The sequence below is a fragment of the Chinchilla lanigera genome, unplaced genomic scaffold, assembly GCF_000276665.1.
Source record: "Chinchilla lanigera isolate Chin_1 unplaced genomic scaffold, ChiLan1.0 scaffold00061, whole genome shotgun sequence".
Taxonomy (NCBI): Eukaryota; Metazoa; Chordata; class Mammalia; order Rodentia; family Chinchillidae; genus Chinchilla; species Chinchilla lanigera.
Genome location: NW_004955462.1, coordinates 2,629,349 through 2,654,467, shown reverse-complemented (window position 1 = coordinate 2,654,467; position 25,119 = coordinate 2,629,349). Strand labels below are relative to the sequence as shown.

The following is a 25,119-nucleotide window of genomic DNA, read 5'->3' as shown; positions in this document are numbered from 1 at the left end:
CCCTGTGAGCTCTAAAGACTTGGCAGGTTGCAGGCCTATGGGTGACAGCAGCGTGACATACATGGAAGAATGGGTAATAAAGCACCGCCAACACACTCTTGCACGTAAAAAAGATGAACGGTGTAAATCAAAGAACTGCTTCCTAAAGCATCCAGTTGTAGTTTAGTGAGTCACGCACACACACACCCCCTATACTGACTAGTGGACTATAACCTGAAAACCAGCAGAAGTTTTTATATTAAAGCTCTTTTATTTTAATTCAAGGAAGTTGAATTTCATATAAAATTAGCCCTAGCGGCTGCATCTGGTTCAGGGATAATCTGTAATGTTGATCAAGGCCTTGTGCTTCTTTTATTTATTCATTACACAACTGAAGATTCTAGAGAACAGGAGTCACCTCACCCACAGCACGCCACATGGGAAGAGTATAACTACATAGTACTTTCACTATTAACACTAACCATTTACACTTTGACTATAGAAAAAAATGAAGATTTAGCAATATTTTTCAGAATTATTTGGGTAAGAGCATTTGGAGAAATCCCTAATCTAATATATTAATTATAACATCAAATTCCCACAAACAATATATGTAGAAAATTATCAATGACAGTATGCTGCTAATAACTTGTACAAACAGCACTTAAGGACCCAATCTAATGTGCAAGTTTGGAAAATGTGAGAAAAGGCAAAAAATCACCTAAGCTGCACCTCATGATTTCTGTGATGAGTGCTCAGCCACGTGTTAGCGAGGAATGTGAAGGATCCCCCCAGCACTCGCGACTCAGCGCCTGAGGCCATAGGCCACGCCAGAACCCACAGCATTCGGAGAGAATGCAAGTAGGGAGCATCACTTACTTACCACCAAATTTATTCTACAACCTTTGAAGAAAAAAATTCTAAAAACTAACTTTGTACGGCGCCTTTGTGCTGCTTTAATAGAGTCTCATGTGGCAGAGCCATACAGAATTTTCCCACTCTCCAGCACCACTTTCCTAGTGGCACAGAGCTCGAAGAGCAGAGGAACATGTAGGGCAGGGAAGGAGACCCCAAATTTGTGGGGCACACTGAAGTACCGCCATATACACAGCCAAGGACAGTGACAGAGGGAATTTAACCTGTAGAAGTCTGACAAATGCCAAGAGACTAAAAATTAAAAGCCTCCTCTGTGTACACGTCTGAAAATAATCCGACCATGATCCGAGAGGCATGGACAGTGCTGTGGGGGAGCACTTGCCCGCCCACGGCTGTCACTCCCCACTTTCTCAGGGAAGGCTTCTCTTTACAGAACAGCGGTGGCTCACAGATGAAAAAAGTGGCAGAATCGCACCATTCTGTAAGCACTCACAAAATAACTGACTTCAGCCAGGATGCACGGAATTGTCCTTGGAACAGGGTTCTTCTATGTGACCACTAAGTATCACTCCTCTGATTGTCTGCTAACTGCAAAGGGGAAAGAGGCCTTCACAATGCCAGTGTCTGGTGTTATCATCTCAATCAAGCAACCAAATTTAGTGCCTCTGCCGGTGAGACCATCTGGCATTCTACGCCCTCTAATGTAATGAAGTATCATGTACACACCTGACAAGCATTCTTGCCAGTAAGACTGAACCTGGATGTAATCAAACCTTGGGACCTAATTTCCACTTTACAGGAAGTATAGGGAACAGAACCCAAAACACATCACAGGTTAAAAAAAAAAATCTGACAAACTTAGCACATTAGATATTCTACACCACCACTGACCTGGTGCTTTCAGAATAACAGGTTGGCGGATCCTGGGGGTGAAGGGCAGGGACAGGTTTGGGGAGTGGAAGTGCAAGTGCAATTCGAGACCTTGGGTTACTCTAAGAACTGCTGCTAAAGCTGCCCTGGGCCAAACTGAGGAAACTGAATAAATCCTAGACATATAATCCCCGAATCCCAGGAGGCTGAGACAGGGGCATCATAAATTCAAGCCCAGCCGGGTAACTTAGTGAGACCTCGCCTCAAAAGAGGTTAGGGATATAACTTTGTGCCAAGGCCTGGGGCTCAATCGCCAGTACCACAAAAATAAACTCGAGTTCATCTTTGCTCAGCTTATCTCCCAGCAATTGGCCTGGAATTATTGCAGCTTCTTTCTCTCCCACAACAAAACTTCATTATATCCAGATAAGGTAATGGTGCCCTTCTGTTTAACAAGTATCTATTTCTTCATCAGTGGTTCTTTAAGCACAGTTCTACCAAAGTCCTAAATCCAGTGGAACTTCTAGTCTTTTCCCACTCAGTTTCTCTGTCACATCTGATATCATAAATCACATATGTAAAATTCTTATCTCTGGTGGTAATACACTCCATGCTTCTCTTTGTCTATCTTGGTTAAATCTTGCTAATTGTTGTAAACTGTCAAATGCTATCTCTCTAAGAGCCTACCTTCCTCAGCACCTGGTTGCCACACTGTGATTGTGTGACACTGAGAGTCCCTGGATAACAACATTCAAAACACTATACCAAGGACAACTGTCTGTCTTCCTACTAGACATGAGTTTTTAAGGCCAAGGCTCGCTACCTGGAACACAGAGACCATTTTGAGTTGACAAATGAATTTTACTAAGATAAAGGTCAGGGAAACAGAGTGGCTCAGCTACTCAGCTAGTAAGTGGTGAGATAATATTAACCGCACGTCTTGTGGATTAGAAATTCCTCCAAAAACCATTATACTGTTTTTTGGGTTTTTAATAACCTTAGTATAGAAAAGGACCAAGGGAGAATAGTTTTAACTATAGTGTAAGTTTACGTTAAGTAATAGGCTTCTCAACAAAAAGAGTTACTTTAGGACCCAGGGTCATTATTGTTGAGGTACTGAGGACAACCACAAAAGTTTAAATTCCACAAGACAGATATTTAGGAGATGTAAAAGCAGTTAGTATTAACCACATTAGGACAGATTAGTTTTAACAGAAGACAATATATGTATTCTGATCCAACAATTTTGCCACAATTAATATTTGCTAAATGAGAACAGAAAATGTGAATGTGTACAAAATAGAAGATCAACTATCAAATGACTATTATTACTATCAATAAATGGGGGCCAGGGATACAGCTCAGCTGCACTAGAAGCTGTCTGGCAAGTACACGGTCCTGAGTTTGATTCCTAGCACCAAAAAAAAAGACCTTGTCTGATATCAATAAATGCTTTACTTCCAAGTACTGAAAAATTAGAATGCGAAATGTATTCAGTAAACTTGTACAAATGATGCAGAATATACTGCTAACATAATGAACAATCATGTTCAAAAATGTAAGTGAGCTAAATAAATGGAAAGTAATATAGCTGCTTGGATGAAATCTCTCTTAAGAGAGTAGACAGAAGAATATTCTAATAAAGCTAATGCCAGCTGATCAGATCTCCTGGTACCACTGCTGAGACACACACACACACTCACACACTCTCTCTCTCTCCCTCTCTCCCTCTCTCCCTGTACAAAGGGAAAGCTGACTCACTACACTTCCCAAAGTATGGTTTGGCAGAGGAAGGAAAGTGTGAGGGTTTGCTTGGGCTAACATCTTGAGGCAAACTAGAGCAGCTGCACGGCTTTCGACCCTTCCAGTATGTCAGTAAGTGGACCCCACTGTTCCACAAAGAAGTAAAAAAAATTTCCTAGATTATGATTAAAGCTTTCTTTTTTTTGAGACAGAGTCTCACCATGTAGTTCAGGCTGACCTTGAGCTCACTATGTAGCCCAGGCTGGCCTCTAACTCAGGGCAATCCTCCTGCCTCAGCCTCCCAAGTGCTGGGATTACAGGTATGTGCTACCACATCCGGCCTAAAGTTTTCTTAAACTGGAAGTACTGAACACGATTTCCTTGAAAAATCATTTTGTACTATAGTTCATTATAGTATCACAAAAATTAAATGGCTGAATCAACTTATGAGGCTATCATGGTTAATAAAGATCAAGTCTGTTTCTAAACAAATTTTCTAAAGTCTACAAAAAGTGGTTGGCAACAGAAATTTATTAAGTCATAAAACTCAAAAATTCTCTTTAAAAGCAGCAATATGATCAGCAGCCTAGTTATAAAATGCAATTAAAAATAGTATTCCTGAATTCCATTATTAGCTATTCATCTGCCACAAAGGCAGATGGAGGAGAAAAGGTTAAAAGCTTTAATTAGGCAGTAAGAAGTCTATTTCTAAAGATATTCATATTAGGTGAATTTCATTAAACCATCTATAATTCAATGCACTTACCTGTACAAAGATAATGTAACCATGTCAGTTTCCGTCCACTAAAATGCTGGCTATAAAATAGCTCAAACTGTAAAAAAGGGGGAAAATCAATTATTTACAGCTACTATAATTTACCTAGTTTTTACCATACTAAAAAAGTAAAAATAAAAATGTTAGAAAAACCACCATAGCCCATTCAATAATATACCTTGTCATTTTACAGACGAGAAAACACATCTTTCTTGTCCCTGACCAAGATCATAAACATTATCCCATTTTTCTGAGGTATGACAAAACCATTTCAGCATCACCATCAAAATAATTTGTGTACTTCAGCACAAAGCACAGCACTGTGCACTGTGCAATTCCCACACATATATAAACATTTTACACATGAATAAATGTGATTGACCCTTACAGATTTTTTGAATGTGATGTTAATATCTGGGACAGAGTAAATACTATAGAAGAGGGGCCCTCTGCTACCTGACTCAGCAGGCAGTATTCTTAACTGACTTGTAAATGAACAAGCTGATTTTGACAAAGAAATTTATTCTGACCTAGTTTCCTGACTGGTGTATCACAGAAAGATTCAGGTTCATTTGGGTTAAATGTGCTAACAGGATATAGTTTTTAAATTTTACTGTTGAGTCATCTGTACCTTTTAATACTTCAAATGTATCATTTGTATGGCCTTTATGAAGATGTCTGCTATAATACTGTTAAAGAGACTTTGCCTATGGATATGCTATCCTGCTGTATGAGACTTCTACAATTAAACTCCAGTGTGGTATTCATTTCAGTATACCTTAACTTCAAAAAAAAAAAAAAAGAATAAATGTAAAAGCCAGGCATGGTGGAACACTTAGAATCTTAGCACTCGGGAGGCTGAGGAGATTGCCATGCGTTCAACGCCAGCATGAAATACACAGTGAGACCTTGTCTCACAATGAAGGAAGAAGGGAGGGAAGGCAGGAGGATGTAAAAATCAGAGTGGCCAGGTACAGTGGTGTGACCTTGTAGTCCCATCTACTGATGCAGCTGAGACAAAAGGGTCACTTGAGCTAGGAGTATGACGCTGTCCTGTACAGCACAGTGAGAGCCTGACTTTTTTCTTCTGCTTTGGATTTTTTGAGACAGCATCTTGCTATGTAGTACAAGCTGGCCTTGAACTCACAGTGATCCTCTTGCCTCAATCTCCTGAGTGCTGGGACTACTGGCATGCGCTACCACACCTGGCTGAGAGCCTGACTCTTAAAGCAAACAAAAAGCACAGCAATCGAGACAACTGCCTATACAAAACAGTCATTTCACCAGGCATGGTGGCGCACACCTGTAATCCCAGCGCTTGGGAGGCTGAGACAGGAGGATCACTGTAAGTTTGAGGCCAGCCAGAACTGCATAGCGAGATCCTGTCTCAACAACAACAAACCATTCATTTCTGCTGCAGAGTCACAATTACATGTCACCATAATGTTACTGATCTAGCTTTTTAAATTGACAACCTAGTCAGAGTTTTCTCCAATAAACTACAGCAACTGTAAATTTGGCTTTTTGTATAAACTCAGGTATGATGTAGTTATTGACTCATTGATATTTCTGAACCATGACAATTTGGACTTCCATTGGGTGGCCAAATATACATAAAATGTAACATAAAAATATAAATTATACCTTAGTTTTCAATCTTATATTTGCCAACATATACCCTTGTTGAAGTGGCAATGAGGTGTGTGTGGTTAGCTAGAAAGTTATCTCGTGATTTAATAGTGTGTACACTAAAACAAAGCATCACTCCTTTTTGATATTTTGTTGATAGTGTTGTGAATAACTCAATTCATCATTCTATTGCCATAGTTTTGAAATTTTAAACTCCTCCGGTTTAAATGTGTAGTCATAAGTCACTAGTCCAAAAATATAAAAGTTCAGCCGGGCGTGGTGGCGCACACCTATAATCCCAGCACTTGGGAGGCCGGGCCAAGAGGATGGCCATGAATTTGAGGCCAGTCTGGGCTACACAGTGTTCACGGCCAGCCTGAGCTCTACAGCAAGATCCAGTCTCAAAAACCCAAACCAAACCAAACTCCCCAAAAATACAGACTTCATATTTTTAAAAGAGCAAATACAGGGCAGAAAGTATAGTCCAGCAGTGGAGCATATGCTTAGCATTCAAGAGGCCCAGCGTTTGATGCCCAGCACCAAAACAGAACAGAGATTATACATATGTAATATGCAATGGGAAAATAATACTGAAATGAGAAAAGGTAGAACTTCTTTTTTATTCTTTAATTCTTTAAAAAATTTGTACAAGTTTCCCATACATAATGATCACATTTGTCATGGGGAATTTGTACCTGTACATAATGCATCTTATTTCCTTCCTGTTCCCTTCCCTTCAACACTTCTTCCCCTCGCCAATTAAAAGCTGAGTTCCCTTCCATTCTCTCTTTTTAATCCTTTTTTGATTCCTTCTCTTCTCCCTCCCTTGCTCTCCTTCCCAATATCTGTCTTCCATCCGGCTCCTTGTTTACCCTTTGAGTTGCTGAAAATAAACTGCATCCTGTCACACTTCAGAATTACTGACATTTTTAGCATAATGCGACATATATTACCAAATTTTAGCCTGTGTTTCTTTAAAAAGAAGTTTGAATAAAGCAATGAGCATGTGTTTGGCCTGTCATGCACACTCTATGCCTACTCCTTGAATGCAAGCTCATGGCTGCAGCCAAAAGGATCGATCAGATTCCTCTACATCTGCCTCGTCCACACAAACAGCTATGAAAATATGTCACAAGCAGATGCCAGAAGGCTTTGATAACCTCCTATGTGACAATAAAGTTCAATTACTCCAACTCAGAATTTATCAAACAAGTTGTGGACAAAAACAAACTAAAATATTTTTTGAAGTGAGAAACTCAGGCTTTAAAAATGTACTTGACAAATAATTTAAGTGCCACACTGTATTAGAATGTAAATTCCAAGCTCTGAAAGTGTTTTATCTCTTTATTATCCCAGCAACTAGTACTAGTCAGTAAAGTTTTACTGATGATACCAATACTGAAAGATTTCCTTTACCCTGAAGTTTAAAATCCAATCACAAAGATTCTCACATGTGTGACTAATAAAGAACAAAAAGCCTCAGCTCCAAATATTATCAATTCATCTAGTATTACAATGGCAAGAGCTCTAAAACATTTCATTGTATCATTAAATGACTGGATACCAAAGTTCATTAGCAAGAACCATGTGTTGATGAAGTTTCTCATTTTAAAGTAAATGGGCTGAGCAACAGCATTTTCAAATACCATTTGAGGGTATGAATTAGACCTCAAAGGGCTAAAACTTAACATTTCATTATTTAATGAGCTTATTCACCTCTAACAGAAAGCTACATTAATATATAAGATATTTCTCCACTAATATGTTAGACATTTCTTTAATGTTATTCAGATTTGTGAACTAGGTACAAAAGAAATGTAACAATTAGGATTTACTGGTTTAAAATGAAAAATTACTTTTACTTACAACTTTATTTGCATAGTTTAAAAATACTTATATGTAAAAATAATCGCTAATGCCTGATTAAATCATTTATCTGTGAAAAATTAAAACACACAAATTTTGATTTTAATCCTATGTGGTTGAAAATTTGGATTACTAAGGGGAAAATATAAGGACAAACTCCCTCTACTGGTAACTTAAGGAAGTCCAAATGGAGAAAATACTTGAATGGAAGTTTTATATAATCAGAAAATACTTACTTCCTATTTGTACATTAGAAAACTAAAACCTGATGAAGGCCATACATTAATAAAGTTGAAGGGATTAAAATTATTATCAGAAAACAATTATTTTCAATAGAGAGGGAAGGACATAAAATGAAAAGGGAGCTTTTTGCCAGCCCCCACTTTCTCCCTTCTTTAACCGCAGAAGCAGGGTTTTAAGGACAACAGGACAGAGAGATGAAGGGAGGCAGGCAAGGGGACGGTGAAGAAAGCGGAGGCGCGCTGTGTGTGGCACCAGCTCCCCAGGAGGACGCAGTCACTATGTGCTACAAACATGCACAAATATAAATGAAAGAAAAGGGAACACGCTCGAAAGACTGTCAAAAGGAAAAAACAAAACAAAGCAAAAAATTGTCAAAAGAGAAATCAATTTTCTTTCTCCTGCCTGGTCACAAATATGTCAAAACGCTTTAGCTGGCTACCCCATCACTAGATCCTAGCTTGTAACAACTTCTCCTACAAAACACACAATACTGTGGAATCATGCTCACCCAAAGCATGCTCACATGAATGCTCTTCTTCATAAAGTTCCTAGGAGTTTGTGCTATAATGTTTTATTTTTTTGTACCTGGAATTGAACTCAGGACCTTGCACTTGCCAACCAAGGCACTGTGCCGCTGAGCATCCCTGGCCTTTAGAATCTTTTTAAAGATGTAAAACATTCTCAATTAGACCCCTACTCTGAAAGCCTACCCATGGATAGTAACCTCGTATCTCTACTGGTGATACCACTCTACTATTACCACTACTGCTGCCACAGTAACTATCATTCTTTCTCCTACTACCAGTTGCCATTTTTTGAGTGATTACTATATAACAAGCTAAGCGCTTTACATGAATTATCTAATTTCATTCTCTTATCAATATTCTGAGGGAATATAATTACCAGTTTAATAGAAGGCTAATGTGCTCGCTTTGGCAGCACACATACTGATAGAACAGAGTAGTAAATGGCTTAATGACATTTGCAACCAGGAATTATGATTCTAGAACTTCTACTGCACTGTTAACAATCTTTTTTTTGAGACAGGGTCTCATTCTACAGTTCAGGCTGGCCTTGAACTCACTTTGTAGTCCAGGCTGGCCTCAAACTCACAGCAATCCTCCTGCCTCAGCCTTCTGGGTGCGGGGATTACAGGAATAATCTTTATTTTAAAAGAAAAAAAGAACATACCTATGGGTCAAGATAGAATTATCCATATACTAAAAGAGTGAAACCTTCATGACCATCAGTAAATGAGTGGATAAACAAAATGTGGGTATATCCATACAAGGGAACATTATTGGCAATAAAAAGGAAAGAACTACCGATACATATTACAATATGGATGAACTCTGGGGCTGGGGATTTAGCTCAGCGGCAAAGCGCCTGCCTGGCAAGAGCAAGGTCGTGAGTTTGGTTCCCGGTACTGGAGAAAAACCAAAAAAAAAAAAAAAAAATATGGATGAACTCTGACAAAACTATGATCAAAAAAACCTTATGTACATATATCTATGCATACTATGGCTCCATTTACGTGAAATGGCGACAGTAAAAAAATCTATAAAGGAAGTAGGCTAATGAGAGGAAGTTGGGAGAAATGGGAAGTGATGACTATGAGCAAAGGACTTCTCTGGACTAATTTTGGGAAAATGAAAATGTTTTAAAGTGAATTGTAGTAGTAGCTGTTCAATTCTGTGAATATATCCCAAGATGAATGTCCCTGACCCAAAATCTGAAATCCAAAATGCTCCACATTCTGTAAGTTTTTGTGCGCTGACATGGCACGACAAGGAGAAAATTCCATGTGGGACCTCAACTGTGGGCCATCTATGGCCCCAGCGCGGCCCAGCCACAATCCAGAACCCACCTCGGAACATGCTGGCTTTCGGGAAACACTCTCCATCTGAATGAAAACATCCCATCATAATACTAAAAACCAGAGAAACCACATACTTCCATTGGATGAACTGTATTTGTTCTGTCCCAATTATGTGTGTTTTAAGAACTACATCTTTTCCAGTTTCCTTAGAAGGTTTTTGGTCAGCATTCTAGGGTTTTTAACCCAACCGTACTATACTTTTTTTTCTTGAAATTTCTAGAATTTTCTTGAATTTCTAGAATTTTCTAGAAATTTCTTGAATTTTTTTCCCAGAATATTTCACATTCTACATATATTTACATAAATTAAAGAACAAATGAGAATATTGCAAGAGACACATGAGGTATGAAAATTCAGATAGATGGTATACTGTCAAGTACTGGACATCAAGTCCAGGAGCACTCTACCACTGAGTTACATCTCTGCCCTTTTTTTTCATTTGGAGACAGGGCTAAGTTGCCCATATGTGACTTGAACTTGTGATCCTCCTGTCTCAGCCTCCTGAGTAGCTGGAATATGATATTTTTAAGTGTTTGGTTCTAATCTTTCTTCTAATATTAAAATTTTGTAAGTTAAAATTGCTTAAAGGCAGATAGATTTGCTAATATGAGATACACTTTTGCAAAGAACTCTAAGACACCCTCGGGGTTTTAATTTTAGTATTAGTAACAACAAAGACCTCATCTTCCTAAAGGACAAGCAGACTATATTCTGTGAATATATTTTTATCTCATTAACCCTTAAGATACGGTATATACTGAAAATGATATAAAATAAAAACTGGTGCTGAGGGTATAGTTCACTGGCACAGCACACTCCAGCACCAGGAAACAATCACTAAAATTCTTTGGGTTTGCTAATACCCTTCCTGTAACTCACCATCTGTACACTTTTTTCTAATTCCTGGGGAATTGCGAATGTAGATGAAGGGGCCTGAGTGAGAGGCCATGCACCAGCCTATAAGGAAAAAAGTGAAATTAAAAAAGTTAAACAGAGTAAGTAACAATACATATTTTAAGATGCTAAACCACCTTTTTTCCTTTTGTGCAATGTTGATAAAACCCACAGTATTACTATCATGGCATGTCTTCCCAAATCAATGTAACAACTCTGGAATCCAAAACAACTGCCATACATGCAATCGATTAGGCAATCAATCCTATATGAGAGTAGTGGAACGATTAGTAACTGCTAATACAAAAGTACATATACATACCTGTAGAACATATATTTGAAAACTAATTCCCAAATCTATTACTGTGTCTTGGTTTCTGATAAAATTGTTGAACTTATTGTTGAGATCAGCACTGACACTCATATCCGTATACATCCGATGTAGCTTGCTAGTAAACTCATAACCACAGGCTTGCTGTAAAAAAAGTTTGAAAGATTGATGGATGACTTAAAAAGAAAAGTAATAAGCCATACTGACCATGAGCAAGATTGTGCTGCTACTGTAGATTTTTTGTCAAAAGTCCTTGCACATATGCTTATAGCTAAGGCCTTACTATTTAAAACCCAAAGTAGCTACTATTCAGAACCTTTCAAACAATTCTTTCCTCTTGAAGTTAGATATAGGGCTACGGATACAGCTCAGTGGTAAAGCACTTGCCTAGCATGTACAAGGCCCTGAGTTCAATACCACAGAGATAAATTAATTAATTAATTAATAAAAGAGTTAGATGTAAAGAAGCGATTGAAAATACAGATTTATGAAACCAAATTTTCCTATAAAACAAAAACTCTTCTATGAATTTGTATTTCTTATTTCAAGACTGCAAAATGCTTACCTACTATGTATAAGATACATTTTTGGGTTATACACCACATAGTATAAAATATACATGAAAGATTACTGGCAATATACCAGCCATGGTCAATTTTAAAAAAAGGGCATTTAGACATATTTTTAACACCAGCTACTGAGTGACAAATGTATAAGCTAAAATGATATAAAACTAAAATTCAACTGCACCCTAAAATTTGTAAAGGAATATTTTAGATATATTCACGTATAAGTAATATTATTTGTTTTAAGGTCAATACTATCTTTGAGGACTTTCTATACCAATACATATGGAGACATTTGAGCCCTTTAACATAATGTTCATATAACATCCTACTGTTGTATAAATATATATTATGCATTTAACCAGTCCTGTTGATGAATGATTTCTTGTTATTACATATAGTACTGCAATGAGGGTCTTTATGCACTGGCAGAATAATGTCTAGGCCACTATCATATCAAAGGTTTACAATACCTTTAGTTTATTGATCATAGCTTCTTCAGAATCCATAGACATAGACAATCCATGAATTAAGCGTTTTGCCAACATTCTTGCGTAGAACTACATTAAAAATATTTTAAAAGATTAGTTCCTTTTTAATGATTTAAATTTCAGCAATAAAGCAAAGCTGAAAATTTAAAGCAAAAGTTTTCTTTTCACAATACCTTTTGAAAAACATCCTTATCATCGATGTATTTGAAAACAGTAATAAAGCTCGTCAGTTTGTCTTCTACTTCATTCTCGGTCATCCCTTTTGCTGACTTCTTCAGTAAATTGTCACAGTACTTAGCAAGCTCAAATAGAAAGTGATAAATCTTAGTCCTTCTGCACATCTCATTTGAGAATAAGGCAAAGTGGCAACAATATACAACAAGATCAACAAATGAGGTCTCTGACATCCCAAATTTTGTTTTAAAAGTCATGAATATAAAGTAAATTACTTAAAATAGGCACCTAACACTAGAAAAAGCTTAAAAATATGATCAACAAATAGTAACCATTAAAACACTGCTATAAATAACAAATTTTAAAAATTCACTTCTTAAATAAGAAATTGTTAATAATGCAATGAGGGTCTTTGCATTAAAGCTAATGCATAAAATCTTGCATAATAAAGATAATGCATATTAAAGATAATGCATAATGCAATGAGGTTCTATAATTTTTGACATTGAACAACTAACCTCTTAAAATCTTATAAAAACCAAGCTGGGCGTGGTGGTGCCTATAATCCCAGTATTTGGGAGGCTGAGGCAAGAGGATCACTGTGAATTTCAGGCCAGCCTGGGCTACACAAGCGAATTCAAGGCCACCCTGAACTTCATAGCAAGACTCTGCCTTTAAAAAGAAAAAAAAAAAAGACAAAAAATTCTATAAGCAAGTTTTCCTTCGAAGGTTACCAAAAATTTACCAGGTTTCCTTCAGAGTTCAATACAACAAAGACTCCATCAAAAATGTGAGTTATTTCACAGCAGACATACTTTAAAACCCAAAGTTTGGCCAGGAATGATGGCACATGCCTATAATCCTAGCAGGATCACCATGAGCTGGAGACCAGCCTGGGCTACATAACAAGCCCAGCCCAAGCCCAGCTTGGAAAACAGCAATGCCCTCTCTCAAAAAATCAAACCAAGGCCAGGTATGGTAGCACATGTGTATAATTCTAGCACTTGGGAGCTGAGGCAGGAGGATCACTATGAGTTTGAGGCCAGCCTCAACTATATATAGCGAGTTCAAAGCCAGTTTCAATTACATAGTAACACCCTGTCTCAAAAATCAAAAGAACGAACATGAAAACAAAACTCAACAACAAACCCCAAACTTTGTACGTGTAATGTTCTCCTTTACTTATGTCTTAAGAAAAGATACTTGATCTTCTGCTTGCCTTTCACAAATATCAAATTATGATACAGATAATTTCTCACCATTTTCTGAAAAATGCCATCAAAACTAATTAATATGACTTTATATGCTCACTTTTCCTTTTCTGATTAACACAGATTTTTTTCACAAGATCGTGATTAAGCAACCATCAAACTTACCAGTTCAGGTGCTTTACAGACAGACTTCGGTTCTCTGTAATTTACCACTGATGTAAGGGCCTAAGTAAAAACAGACCAGTAATTAGCCACCAGCCAGAGGGTAAGAGTACAGGAGGTTCAATGTTGCTATCACTGCTGTGGCGAACCTATGTCATGTGTGCCACAGTGGGCTGTTTTTATCATTGAAAGCTCTAAAAGGTTTGCCATCACTATGCCACAACCTGTCTGTCCAAAATTACCACCTGTTGCCATTTCTATCTTAAATATTACCCAAAAGCCATATGTTGAAGGCTTGGCTCCCAGTCTGGTACTATAGGAACTGTTGCAACCTTTAGGAGGTGCATCCTAGTAGAATGAACTTAGGTCACTGGGGAGAAGGTGCCCTTGAAGGGGACACTGGGGGTGCTGGCCCCTCCCCCTTCTGTCTCTGGCTCCCTGGCCACCTTGAGCTGAATAGTCTTCCTCAGCCGCAGCCTTCCACAAGTATGTGCTGCATGCCACAGGCTCCAAAGCACCATGGACTGACACTTCTGAAACCATGTGGCAAAAATAAGCATTTCCTCTCTGTTACTTTCTTGTTGCTGGGACAAAATATCCGGTACTCACAAGTTAAAGGAGGAAAGGTTTATTTTAGCTCACAGTTTGTAGAGGTTTTAATCCATAGTTGGCTGGTTCCAAGGCAGGGCAGCATGGCAGAGGGGCATGGCAAAGGTGAAAAAGTCCATGGCAGGGCAGGCAGGAAGCAGCAGCAGTGAGCCTCCCTTTCCTTTTTTACTCCATTCAGGCTACAAGCCTATTGATTGGTGACAGGCACACCCAGAGTGGACCTTTTATCTTTAGTAGATCAGTTCAGCCACACCCAGAACTATGCTAAACCAATCACTGGACTAATCCAATTATCACATCCATGATCTAACCACTCCTAAAAGCCCCACCTATACATGTATGGGGATTTGGGAAGAAGTTCTATTTATTTATTTTTTTACTTTGGGAAGAAGTTTTAGATATAAACCATAATGTCCTCCTTTTAACATGTTCCTCACATGTATTTGTCACAGGAATGGAAAGCTAACACTATCACATATAAAATAGTACTTTAGTGGTAGCTTGTTGATACTGTTTTTGTATCTAACATCAGGTAGACTCCATTACAAGATACTTTATAACTCACTGCTGAAATTTAAGCACAGATAAAATAACATCACTTTTAAAAATTTCTTACAACCTTGTAAGCAAATTTCCTACACAGAATATAAAACTTCAAGCCTATAAAATATATTTTTAAGTTATACATAGCTTATGTTAAATGTTTGAAGGAAAAATCAATACTAAAGAATATTAAGTTATTTTATGTATTTTCAGAAGATTCTAGTTTATTGAAAATTCCACTTATACAGTATACAGTAAAGGGAAATTCTGTAAGCATTCAATTTAACCAGTTAATAATTTAAAACTTGTGTTATTCCTATTCTGACTTTCACATTTAATTTAGTTATATAAGGTTAATCTTTTTATCAGAAATCTCATACTTAGAACCCAAATCCTGAAACTTTCCAACAAATGATAAAGAAAATTCTATAAACACATATACTAAAAAGTTACCTTATCCAATGCACTCATAAAGTGCTGATCACCATTCAAAACAGTGTTGATAAGCTGAACAAATTTGCCATGTACTTCCAAAACTGACTCCACAAATAGCGTTGGCATCTAAAAATAAACACAAATTACAAAATCCACTTTAAGAAATTCAAGAATAAAATTAGGATTGTTAAAGACTTGTTTAAGAGTAAAATTTACCCCCCCCACAAAATGATGTCTTATACACATACATTCTCTCTTTATCCCTTTCCCTCTCAGAAGATGTCTAATATGATCTAATGTGGTCTTATAAACCTAAAACCTAAAATTTCCAGCTGGGCTCACACCTGCAATCTCAGATGCTGCCGAAGAACTGCTGTCAGTTTAAGGTCAGCTTGGAATATAGCAAAGCCCTGTCTCAAAACACCAAATCAATCCTGGGCATGAGAGCACACATCCGTAATTCCAGTACATGGGAGACTGGGCAGGAGGATCGCTGCAAATTCAAGACCAACTTGGGCTACACAGTAAGTTCAAAGCCAGCCTGAACTACATAGTGAGATCCTGTCTCAAAAACAAAACAAAATACCCTAAAACTTCTATAATTAAAATCACCTTAACACCAAGACTGTCTAGGACCTGCCATATGAATACACCAAAAAATACTTCCTTTCTCTCTCTCTTTATTTTTCTTTTTGTCTCCCACTGTTTAGGTTGGCCTTACACTCACTGTATAGCCCAAGTTGGCTCAAAATTCACGTTGATCTTCCTGCTTTAGTCTCCCAAGTGCTGGGATTATACAGGTGTGGCACTACATGCCGTTCCACTTCTCTCTAATGCTGGAATAGCACATCTGAAGGGTAACTGGATAAATCTCTGATATACAGCAGGCCTCTGGCTGTCACAGACGACTACATAAACAAAGGTGGCCTGCAATGTCACTAAGGGCCGAAAGAAAACAGTGGATTTAAAAGCTATATCTGAGGTAACAGAGCCCCCTAGGACTGGGTAGTATAAACCCTTCATCTCAGAGGGAAGAAATGTGTAAGTAGTGCAAAGTGAACTTTGCCTCTACAAGGACATAACAGGAAGTGGTGCCGAAGGCCTAATGAAGTCAGCTGAATGTACAGCCTCATGCAAATTTGTTCTCTTTTTTCCATCTTCCAGCCTTGACACAGACTCCGTGCTTCTCTATCCAATGCCTCTCAACATGCTAGGGTTGTTCTATACTAACAAGCCTAGTAAATAATACAGAGTGATAAACACTTAACAACAGAAAACTAAAATAATAAATAAATAAATAAAAAGAAAACTAATACCTCCACGAAAAAGGACAATTTGTGGTTTTCCACAGCAAGACATAAAAACTAAGAATTTTCTGCTGAAGACAAATCTACTGTAAGATGACAGGCATCTAATAAGTGCTCTGAGCTATGAGGTACATACCAGATTACCATATTATAGATGAAAGCAAGGAGTACTACTTCGGAGACAGAAGGGACATTTCATTTTATAGCTATCTTATCAACCACCATGAGTAATAAGGCAACTTGTGAAAGTCACTTAGTTGGTAAAGTACTCTTGAAAAAGAAGGGAATCAGGAATGTGAAGGTTACTGTCTGGGGTATTCTGGATAGCAAACATGTATAGGGAAGTCTGTTTTAATCTGCCACTTAGGAAGAAACACCCTCATGTGGAAACTGCAAACATTTTTCTATGAGAAGTTAACCATTACATGAACAAACACACCAGTTTGGCTATGAAGCAGCCTATCTCATTCAATGGTTTTCTAATAATTTCCTAATTCCAAAATGAGTACAACAAATTCTAGGTTTAAACATCTGAATAACAGATGCTTCATTTGTTAGCATGACAAGACATTTTTTTTTTACCTCTTAAAAGAGTAAAGTCAAAACAAAAACTCTGATAAAGCCGATTAAGAGAAAAGGTTTCCAGTTCCTTATGCACAACTCACATTTTCCTGAGTAAGGTTACTGGTTGCTCTAAGGCCCTCATCATGGATGTGATTTTGCAGCTCCTGAATCATATGAGGTAACCCAGTCGACACAGCACGGAGTAAAACATACATATTTGCCATGTCTGAGAAGAGAAAGAAATTTTATGATTAAACTCACATAGGTTTTTATTATTTATTAAGTAACATGGTTCAAAAGGCAGAAGTTCAAGAGGATACAGATAAAAGACCCCCACCTACACTCATCTCTCAGTTTCCCCATTTTCCTCCACATAGGAAAGCAATATGGTGCTTGCTTCCTATCCTGCCAAAGATGGTAGATGCCCATTCAAGAAAACACACGTGCTGGGAGTGGTGGTGCACACCCGTAATCCCAGCACTTGGGAGGCTGACACAGGAGGATCACTGTGAGTTCTATGCCAACATGGGCTACAAAGTGAGTTTAAGGCCAGCCTGAACTGCACAGTGAGACCCCGGCTCAAAAAAAAAAAAAAAAAAGACAAAGAAAACACATATATTCTCCCCCGACTTCTTTTTATACAAATAGTGTAGCATATTTATCATTTGCAACTACAGGACATATTTGAACTTAGCGGTGTTTTAAAAGCATTTCTACATCTTTTATAAGTACACAGTGTTCTATATACAATCACTTAAAATTGGTGGAAACTTGGGTCCTTTCCAATCTTTTGATATAATGCTGTAATTAATGAGCTGATATGGGAAGAATATCTGCTGCACAAATCCCGAACAGTGGGCTTGCTGTGTCAATCACATAGGCAGACGCTGCTACACCAAGAACCCAACAGCAAGAAGCTCCCTTGGGGATAACATGCTGACCACTTTGATCATGACCTTGAAACATGAAAAAACGATGTTGAAGTCTGTGTAGTGGGTTTTATTTCAAACTTTCTGTGAAAGTGTGGAATACATATAGAAAAGTGCACTATGCATTCATGCCCCCTCTCCCAGTTAGCCCTGTTCTTGCTCCTCTGCAAAGGGAGCCACTGCTGTGATTACTGAATCACATTTTAATAACTTGGCCTGTTTTCAGTTATGAACAAAAATACAGTAACAGTTCTCTGGTGGCTGGTTTCTTTGTTCAACATATGAAGACCATGGATGCTGCTGTACTTCACTTTAATCTGCACATTTCCACTGGACTATGTAAAAGTCCAATATTTGAATACACATATTTCATCCAGTCTACTGTTACTGGACACTTGTTTTGGAGCCTGAACAAAAAACGCTATGATCACCTTGTGCACATTTTTTTGTAGACACCTGCATGCATGGCTGGGGACTATATGCTGTCAATCTGCTGAGCCATAAAATGGGTATACATTCTACTGTGGCCGTCAGTGTCAGTTTTTCAAAGTGGTAGCATTAAGGTGTACTCTCAATCCCATGTACAAAGGGTTCTTGGTACTTTACACACCAATGCCTTTTTTTTTCCATCTAATTCTATGCCAAAATGTAGGTTATTGCTATCTTATTGTGGTTTTAATCTGTATCCCTCCAATGAGATTGAAGACATTTTATCCTTGTTAGCCTAAGCATTCTGCAGTGCCTAAGCAAGTCTATTTCATATTTTAGAATAAATTTTTTTCAGTCTGCAGATAACTCTATGACTATTTCTTGATGCACCAACATCACTCAATGATCTTTTAACGATCCAAAGTTTATTATTTTCTTTTTTGCACTGGGAATCAAACTGAAGACAAAGTTTGTTTGTTTGGTTTTTTTTTTTTTTTTTGGTTTTTCTCCAGTACCGGGAACCAAACTCACGACCTTGCGCTTGCCAGGCAGGCACTTTGCCACTGAGCTAAATCCCCAGCCCCCAAAGTTTGTTATTTTAATATAGCCTGCTGGATCAATCTGCCCTTTGTGGTTAGCGTTTTTTGTGTCATTTTAAGGTATCTTTCCCTACCTCAAGGTCACGAAGATACTGTCCTACCTTACCCTTCAGAAGTGTTACTCTTTTACCCTTTAGTCAGAGCAGAAAACCTGCAGTGAACTGAACGTGCACATGGTGTCTGAGGTAGGAATCCTATTTCTCTTTTTCCCTAAATGGATACGCAGTAGACTCAGCACAAGCCCGTCTGCACACACAGAAGCTGCTTCTAGGCTCACCCACTCTCCTCCACCGGGCTACTTGCCTCTCCTGTGCCAATGCCTCTTCTCTCCTAAGTATACACTAAGTCTCACTAGAGTCTGCAACATGCTCACCAAGGTCATCTTGACTGGTCTTAGTCCAAGAAGCTATCCCTCAGAATTAACGAAACAGCACCCTGGGTCTAGAAATCAAAATGGTGATCTCAACAATACTATGAAGTTTTCTGTGTAGTTCTGGCAGACATGTCTTATGTTATTCATAGCCACTTGATAGGTCCTATCTCCACTTTTCTCCACTTTTGCTAAAACATTCCATTTTTTCACTTTTTATACTGGTATCTCACTGTATTTTTATTTTATGCTTTCTCTATTTTGAGTTAGATTGAGCACCTCTCCACGTATTAGTCAATTTATAATTCCTTCTCATAGACTTTGTCTTTATTCCCATAGTACATGAGGAATTAACATATTAAGATAAGGAGCTCTTGTAATATATGAAAATACATAAGCACTTTTCCCAGCTCCTCTTTTGACTTTAGAATACACTTGAAAATATACTTTTCCAAAGTAGTCATTCAATATAGTAATAATCTACAAAAGGATATACAGAATATTATAAAAATTATTATAAAAATGCTTGCAGTCTAAGGGTTGTGCAAGATGATGTTAAAAAGGGGTTCCTACTTTAATTTCCACTCATATGTATGTTCAGTATCACTTACCATTTTTTTTCTCTTGTCGAATAATATTATGACATTCTGCGTGTAAGAATTGTAAGTGATCTGCTACCATTCGTTGTTGACATTCGTGAGTTACTTTAGTATATGAACTTGGATTTAAGTATTTTCGACATCGAATTTCTTCATCTTTTAATCTACCTAGAACCTACAAAAATATATTCTTATGAGCAACAACTTAGCAGTTTTTCTCTGAGGAAAAAAATATTAGTAAGTCAGGCAGCAAATTTTAATGACTATGAAACACAGCAAGGGTAAACAATGCTTACACAGCTAATTTAAATAAACAATTTACAAATCACTTCAAATTTGTATAAGATATTACCCAATGTGATATATATTAATTTTAAGGATGAGAAAAACAAGCAACATGGATTTAGCACAAAGTATCAACCACGAGGAAAACTAGAACACCATTTCTTTCTCAGAAAATGTTACAGCAAGAGCAATGACTTGGCAATAGATGTTGTACATTCAGTAAGTATAACTGCTGGGCATGGTGGTGCAGGCCTGTAATCCTAGCACTTGGGAGGCTGAGCAGGAGGATCGTTGCGAGTTCAAGACCAGCCTGGGCTACAAAGTGAGCTCAAGGCCAGCCTGAACTGCATAGCGAGACCCTGTCTCAAAAACACAAAAAATAAATAAAATCATTAAGTATAACTGAATCAATGATCAAATAAAGAGAACCTCCCTTGCAAGAAAATTTGTACTAAAAAAATCATGTCAAAAATAAAACAGATGGAAGTATGTAATGTCTTGTTTCTTACCTTTTCCATATACTGTGAGCAATTTGATTCTTGTAATAAATTTGAAGCTTCTTGTTTGTAATACTCTCCTGTTTCAGTCAGAAACGGAGTCTCAAAGATTTCTTGATAAAACTGGATAAATCAATTAAAATCACATTAGGGAAAAACTGAACATGTAATTTAAAAAATTAAAGTGAATAAATTTTTAAAGAAAAATTTTTTTACCTTTAAAGGAAATTTTCTCTTATACTGTTCAACATGAACAAAGGAGTTAATAACCCCATGGATTACTTTCTGGTTTGGGTCTTCTCCACCACGATCACTAAAATAAGGTACAAAAAATATTATTATTAAGAATAGAAGCCGGGCATGGTGGCACACACCTGTAATCCTAGCACTAGGGAGGCTGAGGCAGGAGGACTGCTATGAGTTCAAGGCCAGCCTGGGCTATGTAAGCAAGTTAAAGGCCAATCTGCATTACACAGTGAGACCCTGACTCAAAAAAACAGTAACAACAAATACAAAAATCTATGGAAACCTAATCAAGTCATAAAGCACTTAGAGGTCAATCATGCATTAAGCCTAAAAACAGTTTTTTCATATCATCGGTGAATTAATATGTTATCATTAAAGTACAAATTAGAAATCATTCCATAAATAAAAGCTTTAATTATGAAATTAAAGATATGCCCATACTAAGATAACAGTTCTTTAATATTAATAAAATAGATACAAGCCCACATAAAGAAGACTTTGAAGCTTCAAGTTAAGAGAATTTGGATTGCAGTAACTCATTACAATAAAGGCCATCTGTCATAAGCCAACAGCTTATACTGAATGGGGAAAAGTAGAAAGCTTTCTCTCCGCAACCTGGAACAAGACAAGGAGGACTGTTGCACTCCTTTTCACATAGGTTTGCCAGCCCCAGTCAGAGCAATCAGGCAAGAGAAAGAAATAAAAGGCACCAAAACTAGAAAATAAGCTGTCTGATTGTTGACAACGTGACCGTAAGTTACACAGAGAAATCTAAAACACCACCAAAAATGTTAGAACTTATGAATGAATTCTGCAAATTTACAAGATACAAAATCAACCTATAAAAATCAGAACAGCTAAATGCCAAATAGCTTACCTGAAATAGAAATTAAGAAAGCACCTCTTTACAAGAGCTATAGTAAGTAAAACATCTACAAATAACTTCACCAAAAGAGGTGAAGGACCTCTAAGATTGAGACAGGGGGCCGGGGATTTAGCTCAGTGGTAGAACGCTTGTCTAGCAAGCAGGAGGCCTGGGTTCGGTCCTCAGCACCAAAAAATTAAAAAGTTAAAAATTGATATGGAACAAAAACAACAACAACAAGAACCCTGAATAGCCAAAGCCCTCCTAAGTAGAAAGAACAAAGCAGGAGGCACTACACTACCCAAAATCCAAACATACTACAAAGGAGTCAAACACAACAGTATCAGCAGAACTCCAGACACACAGACGGAAGGAACACTATAGCCTACAAGTAAGCCCACGCCTGCAGCAAACTGAGTTCCGACACAGTCCTCAGGGGCACCCTTTGGAGCATAGTCTTTTTAATAAATGATGCTGGGAAAACTGGGTATCTACATGCAGAAGAAGGTAGGTTTCTCCGACCTGATGCAAAAAATCAAGTCAACATAGATTCAAGACTTAAACATAAGACCTCAAACTATGAAAATACTGTAGGAAATGCTTTACTTTAGGAAAGACCCTAAAATGACAGGAAACAAAAGGGAAAACTGACGAACACGATTGTATCAAAGTGAAAAACTTCTATGTAGCAGATGGAACAATCAACTGAGTTGAGGGTCAACCTGCAGAATGGGAGAAAATATCTGCAAACTTCTATGTAACTGACAAGGAGTTGATATTCAGTATATATAAGAATTTCAAAAACTCAAGAGCAAAAAAACCATGTAACCTAATTAAAAGATGAGCAGTAGATTTAAATAGTCATTTCTCAAGAGTAGACATGTGAATAGCCAACAGATACATGAGAAAAAGTTCATCATCTTCAAACACCATAAAAACGAGCATTAAAACTACAATATCACTCTATCCCAGCAGGAATGGCTATTCTGAGAATAAAGACAAGTGTGGTGAAAGTATGCGGGCATGAATTAGTATATTCATTATGGAAACAGTATGGAGGCTTCCTCAGAAAAATCAAAACTGTAACTACCATGGTACATCAATACCTCTGCTGGGCCAGGCATGGTGATGCACACCTGTAATCACAACACTCAGAAGGCTGAGGCAGGAGGATCACCATGAGTTTGAGGCCAGCCTGGGTTACAAAGTAAGACCCTGCATGAAAAAAACAAAAACAAACAAAAAACTCCTGGGTACATATCCAAAGGAAATGGAATCAGTACAACAAAGAGACACCTCACATCTATGTTGACCACGTAACTATTCACAACAGCCAAGAAATGGAGACAAACTAAGTGTCCACTACTTGATGAACCGATTTAAAATGCACAGATAAGAGAATGCTATTCAGGCATAAAGAAAGAATAAAAGTCCCGCTGGGCATGATGGCACATGCCTGTAATCCTAGCACTTGGAGGCAAGAAGTTGGAGCTAGCCTGGGCAACTTGGGAATTTAGAGAGACCCTGTCTCTAAGTAAGGAAAAGAAGAGAAGAGAAAGGAGAGCAGAAGAGGGGAGAAAGAGGAGGAGAAGAGAGGGGAAGAAAGAGAGAAAAAGAGAAAGACTGGGATAATTCACTGTAAAGGTCAAGTTCAAGCCAATCCCCAGCACAGCGAGGAAAAAAAAAAAAGAGAGAGAAAAATCCTGTCATTCCTTGGTGATACAGGTAGAAGTGGAGACTATTTTCAGTGAAATCAGCCAGGTACACAAAGACAAGAACCACATGGTGTCACTCATATGTGAATCTAAAAGCAGCTGATCTCAGGAGCTGTGAGTGGAACGGTGGTGGCCAGGCAGTTAATGCCAGGGCTGGGACAGGGGTCTGAAGGCTAAATGGCCATTAAACCACAAAGAGACAGGAAGAGGAAATTCTGGTGTTACTGCATAGTAGGGTGTCTATATAGTTGTTTTCTTTTTATAACAGCTTTATTAAGATATATTTCATATACCATATAGTTCGCCCATTCGAAGTACGCAGTTCCAATGTTTTTAGCATTTTCGTGGATATGTACAACCTCTATGCCTGCCAATGTTACACCATTTTTGTCACAATGCATTCTTTTTTAATTCATTTATCAACAATTTTAAATGTATGACTGATATTAAATGTATTCACAACACCATGCAACTATCACCCACTATTCATTTCCAAAACTTTTTATCCTCTCAAACTGAAACTGCACCCAGTAAACAATAACTCTTTATTCCTCCTGTCTCCCAGCACTTAGCAACCACTCTTCTACCTTCTGTCTCAACGTGCGGGCACTGTGAGTACCTCCTAAGTGGAATCATACAGTGCATGTCCTAGACTCTAGATGATTATAAGGCCCTGTACATTTTTAAAAGCTAGAAGAATGTGAATGTCTTCACCATAAAGAAATGCTTGTTTGAAGATGTTTTGCCTGATTTAAACATTATGCAATGTATACATGCATCAAAACATTATGTGGCCTCCCATTAGTACTGCACAATGTTTTAAGTTTTCATGGTTCAGTTAAAAAAGAACACTTATATTTCACTGGCCACAAACTATTGCAGACAGGATCAGTCTGACAACCATTACAAATATTCCTTCAGTAATTCAATGGTACACATTTCTCAAAGGTGTACCCTATACAATGGGTCACTCCCTAAAATGACTAATAGCTGTTCATCCATTACATCTGCTGGTACTGCTGCCCTGTACTCCATTCAAGGACACAGGTATCTCACACAATGAGAGAAAGATAAACTTGAGTCAGGTGCAGGACAATGGATGCACCATGAGAACACAGTGTAAAGTGAAATACGCCAGAGACACAAGCTTATATATCACATGGCTTCTCTTAGATGAGAAACCCAAAGTAAAAATAAAGAGCAAAATAAAAGATAGGTAATAGGAGGTATGTGACAGAGCTTTCCCAAATGGTAAGGGGATTGAGACAGAGTGAGAGACGGCTGGGAAAGGAGATGAGAAAAAGGAATTATGAAGTTATGCACATGTAGCAATCCCATACAAGGAGTATTAAACATTATCTACTACAAATATGTACTGATAAAGATAAATTTTAAAAAAGAAATTTAGGGAGATTTGTTATACTCCTATATTCCTTTA

At 37.8% G+C, this 25,119-nt stretch overlaps 1 protein-coding gene across 4 annotated transcripts in view; it reads right to left on the bottom strand.

Moving 5' to 3' along the window:
* Cul2 (cullin 2) overlaps window positions 1-25,119 on the bottom strand; it is a 79,733-nt gene that overhangs the window by 5,382 nt on the left and 49,232 nt on the right. For all 4 annotated transcript variants that reach the window (XM_013521461.1, XM_013521460.1, XM_005398124.2 and 1 more), the window contains 11 exons: window positions 21,072-21,168; window positions 20,868-20,978; window positions 20,086-20,248; window positions 17,249-17,373; window positions 15,295-15,402; window positions 13,693-13,752; window positions 12,316-12,444; window positions 12,125-12,211; window positions 11,077-11,229; window positions 10,740-10,817; window positions 4,235-4,301 (listed from right to left, as the gene is read on the bottom strand). In XM_013521461.1, coding sequence (XP_013376915.1) covers window positions 4,235-4,301; window positions 10,740-10,817; window positions 11,077-11,229; window positions 12,125-12,211; window positions 12,316-12,444; window positions 13,693-13,752; window positions 15,295-15,402; window positions 17,249-17,373; window positions 20,086-20,248; window positions 20,868-20,978; window positions 21,072-21,168 — 1,178 coding nt within the window. The remainder of the gene's footprint in view (window positions 1-4,234; window positions 4,302-10,739; window positions 10,818-11,076; window positions 11,230-12,124; window positions 12,212-12,315; window positions 12,445-13,692; window positions 13,753-15,294; window positions 15,403-17,248; window positions 17,374-20,085; window positions 20,249-20,867; window positions 20,979-21,071; window positions 21,169-25,119) is intronic.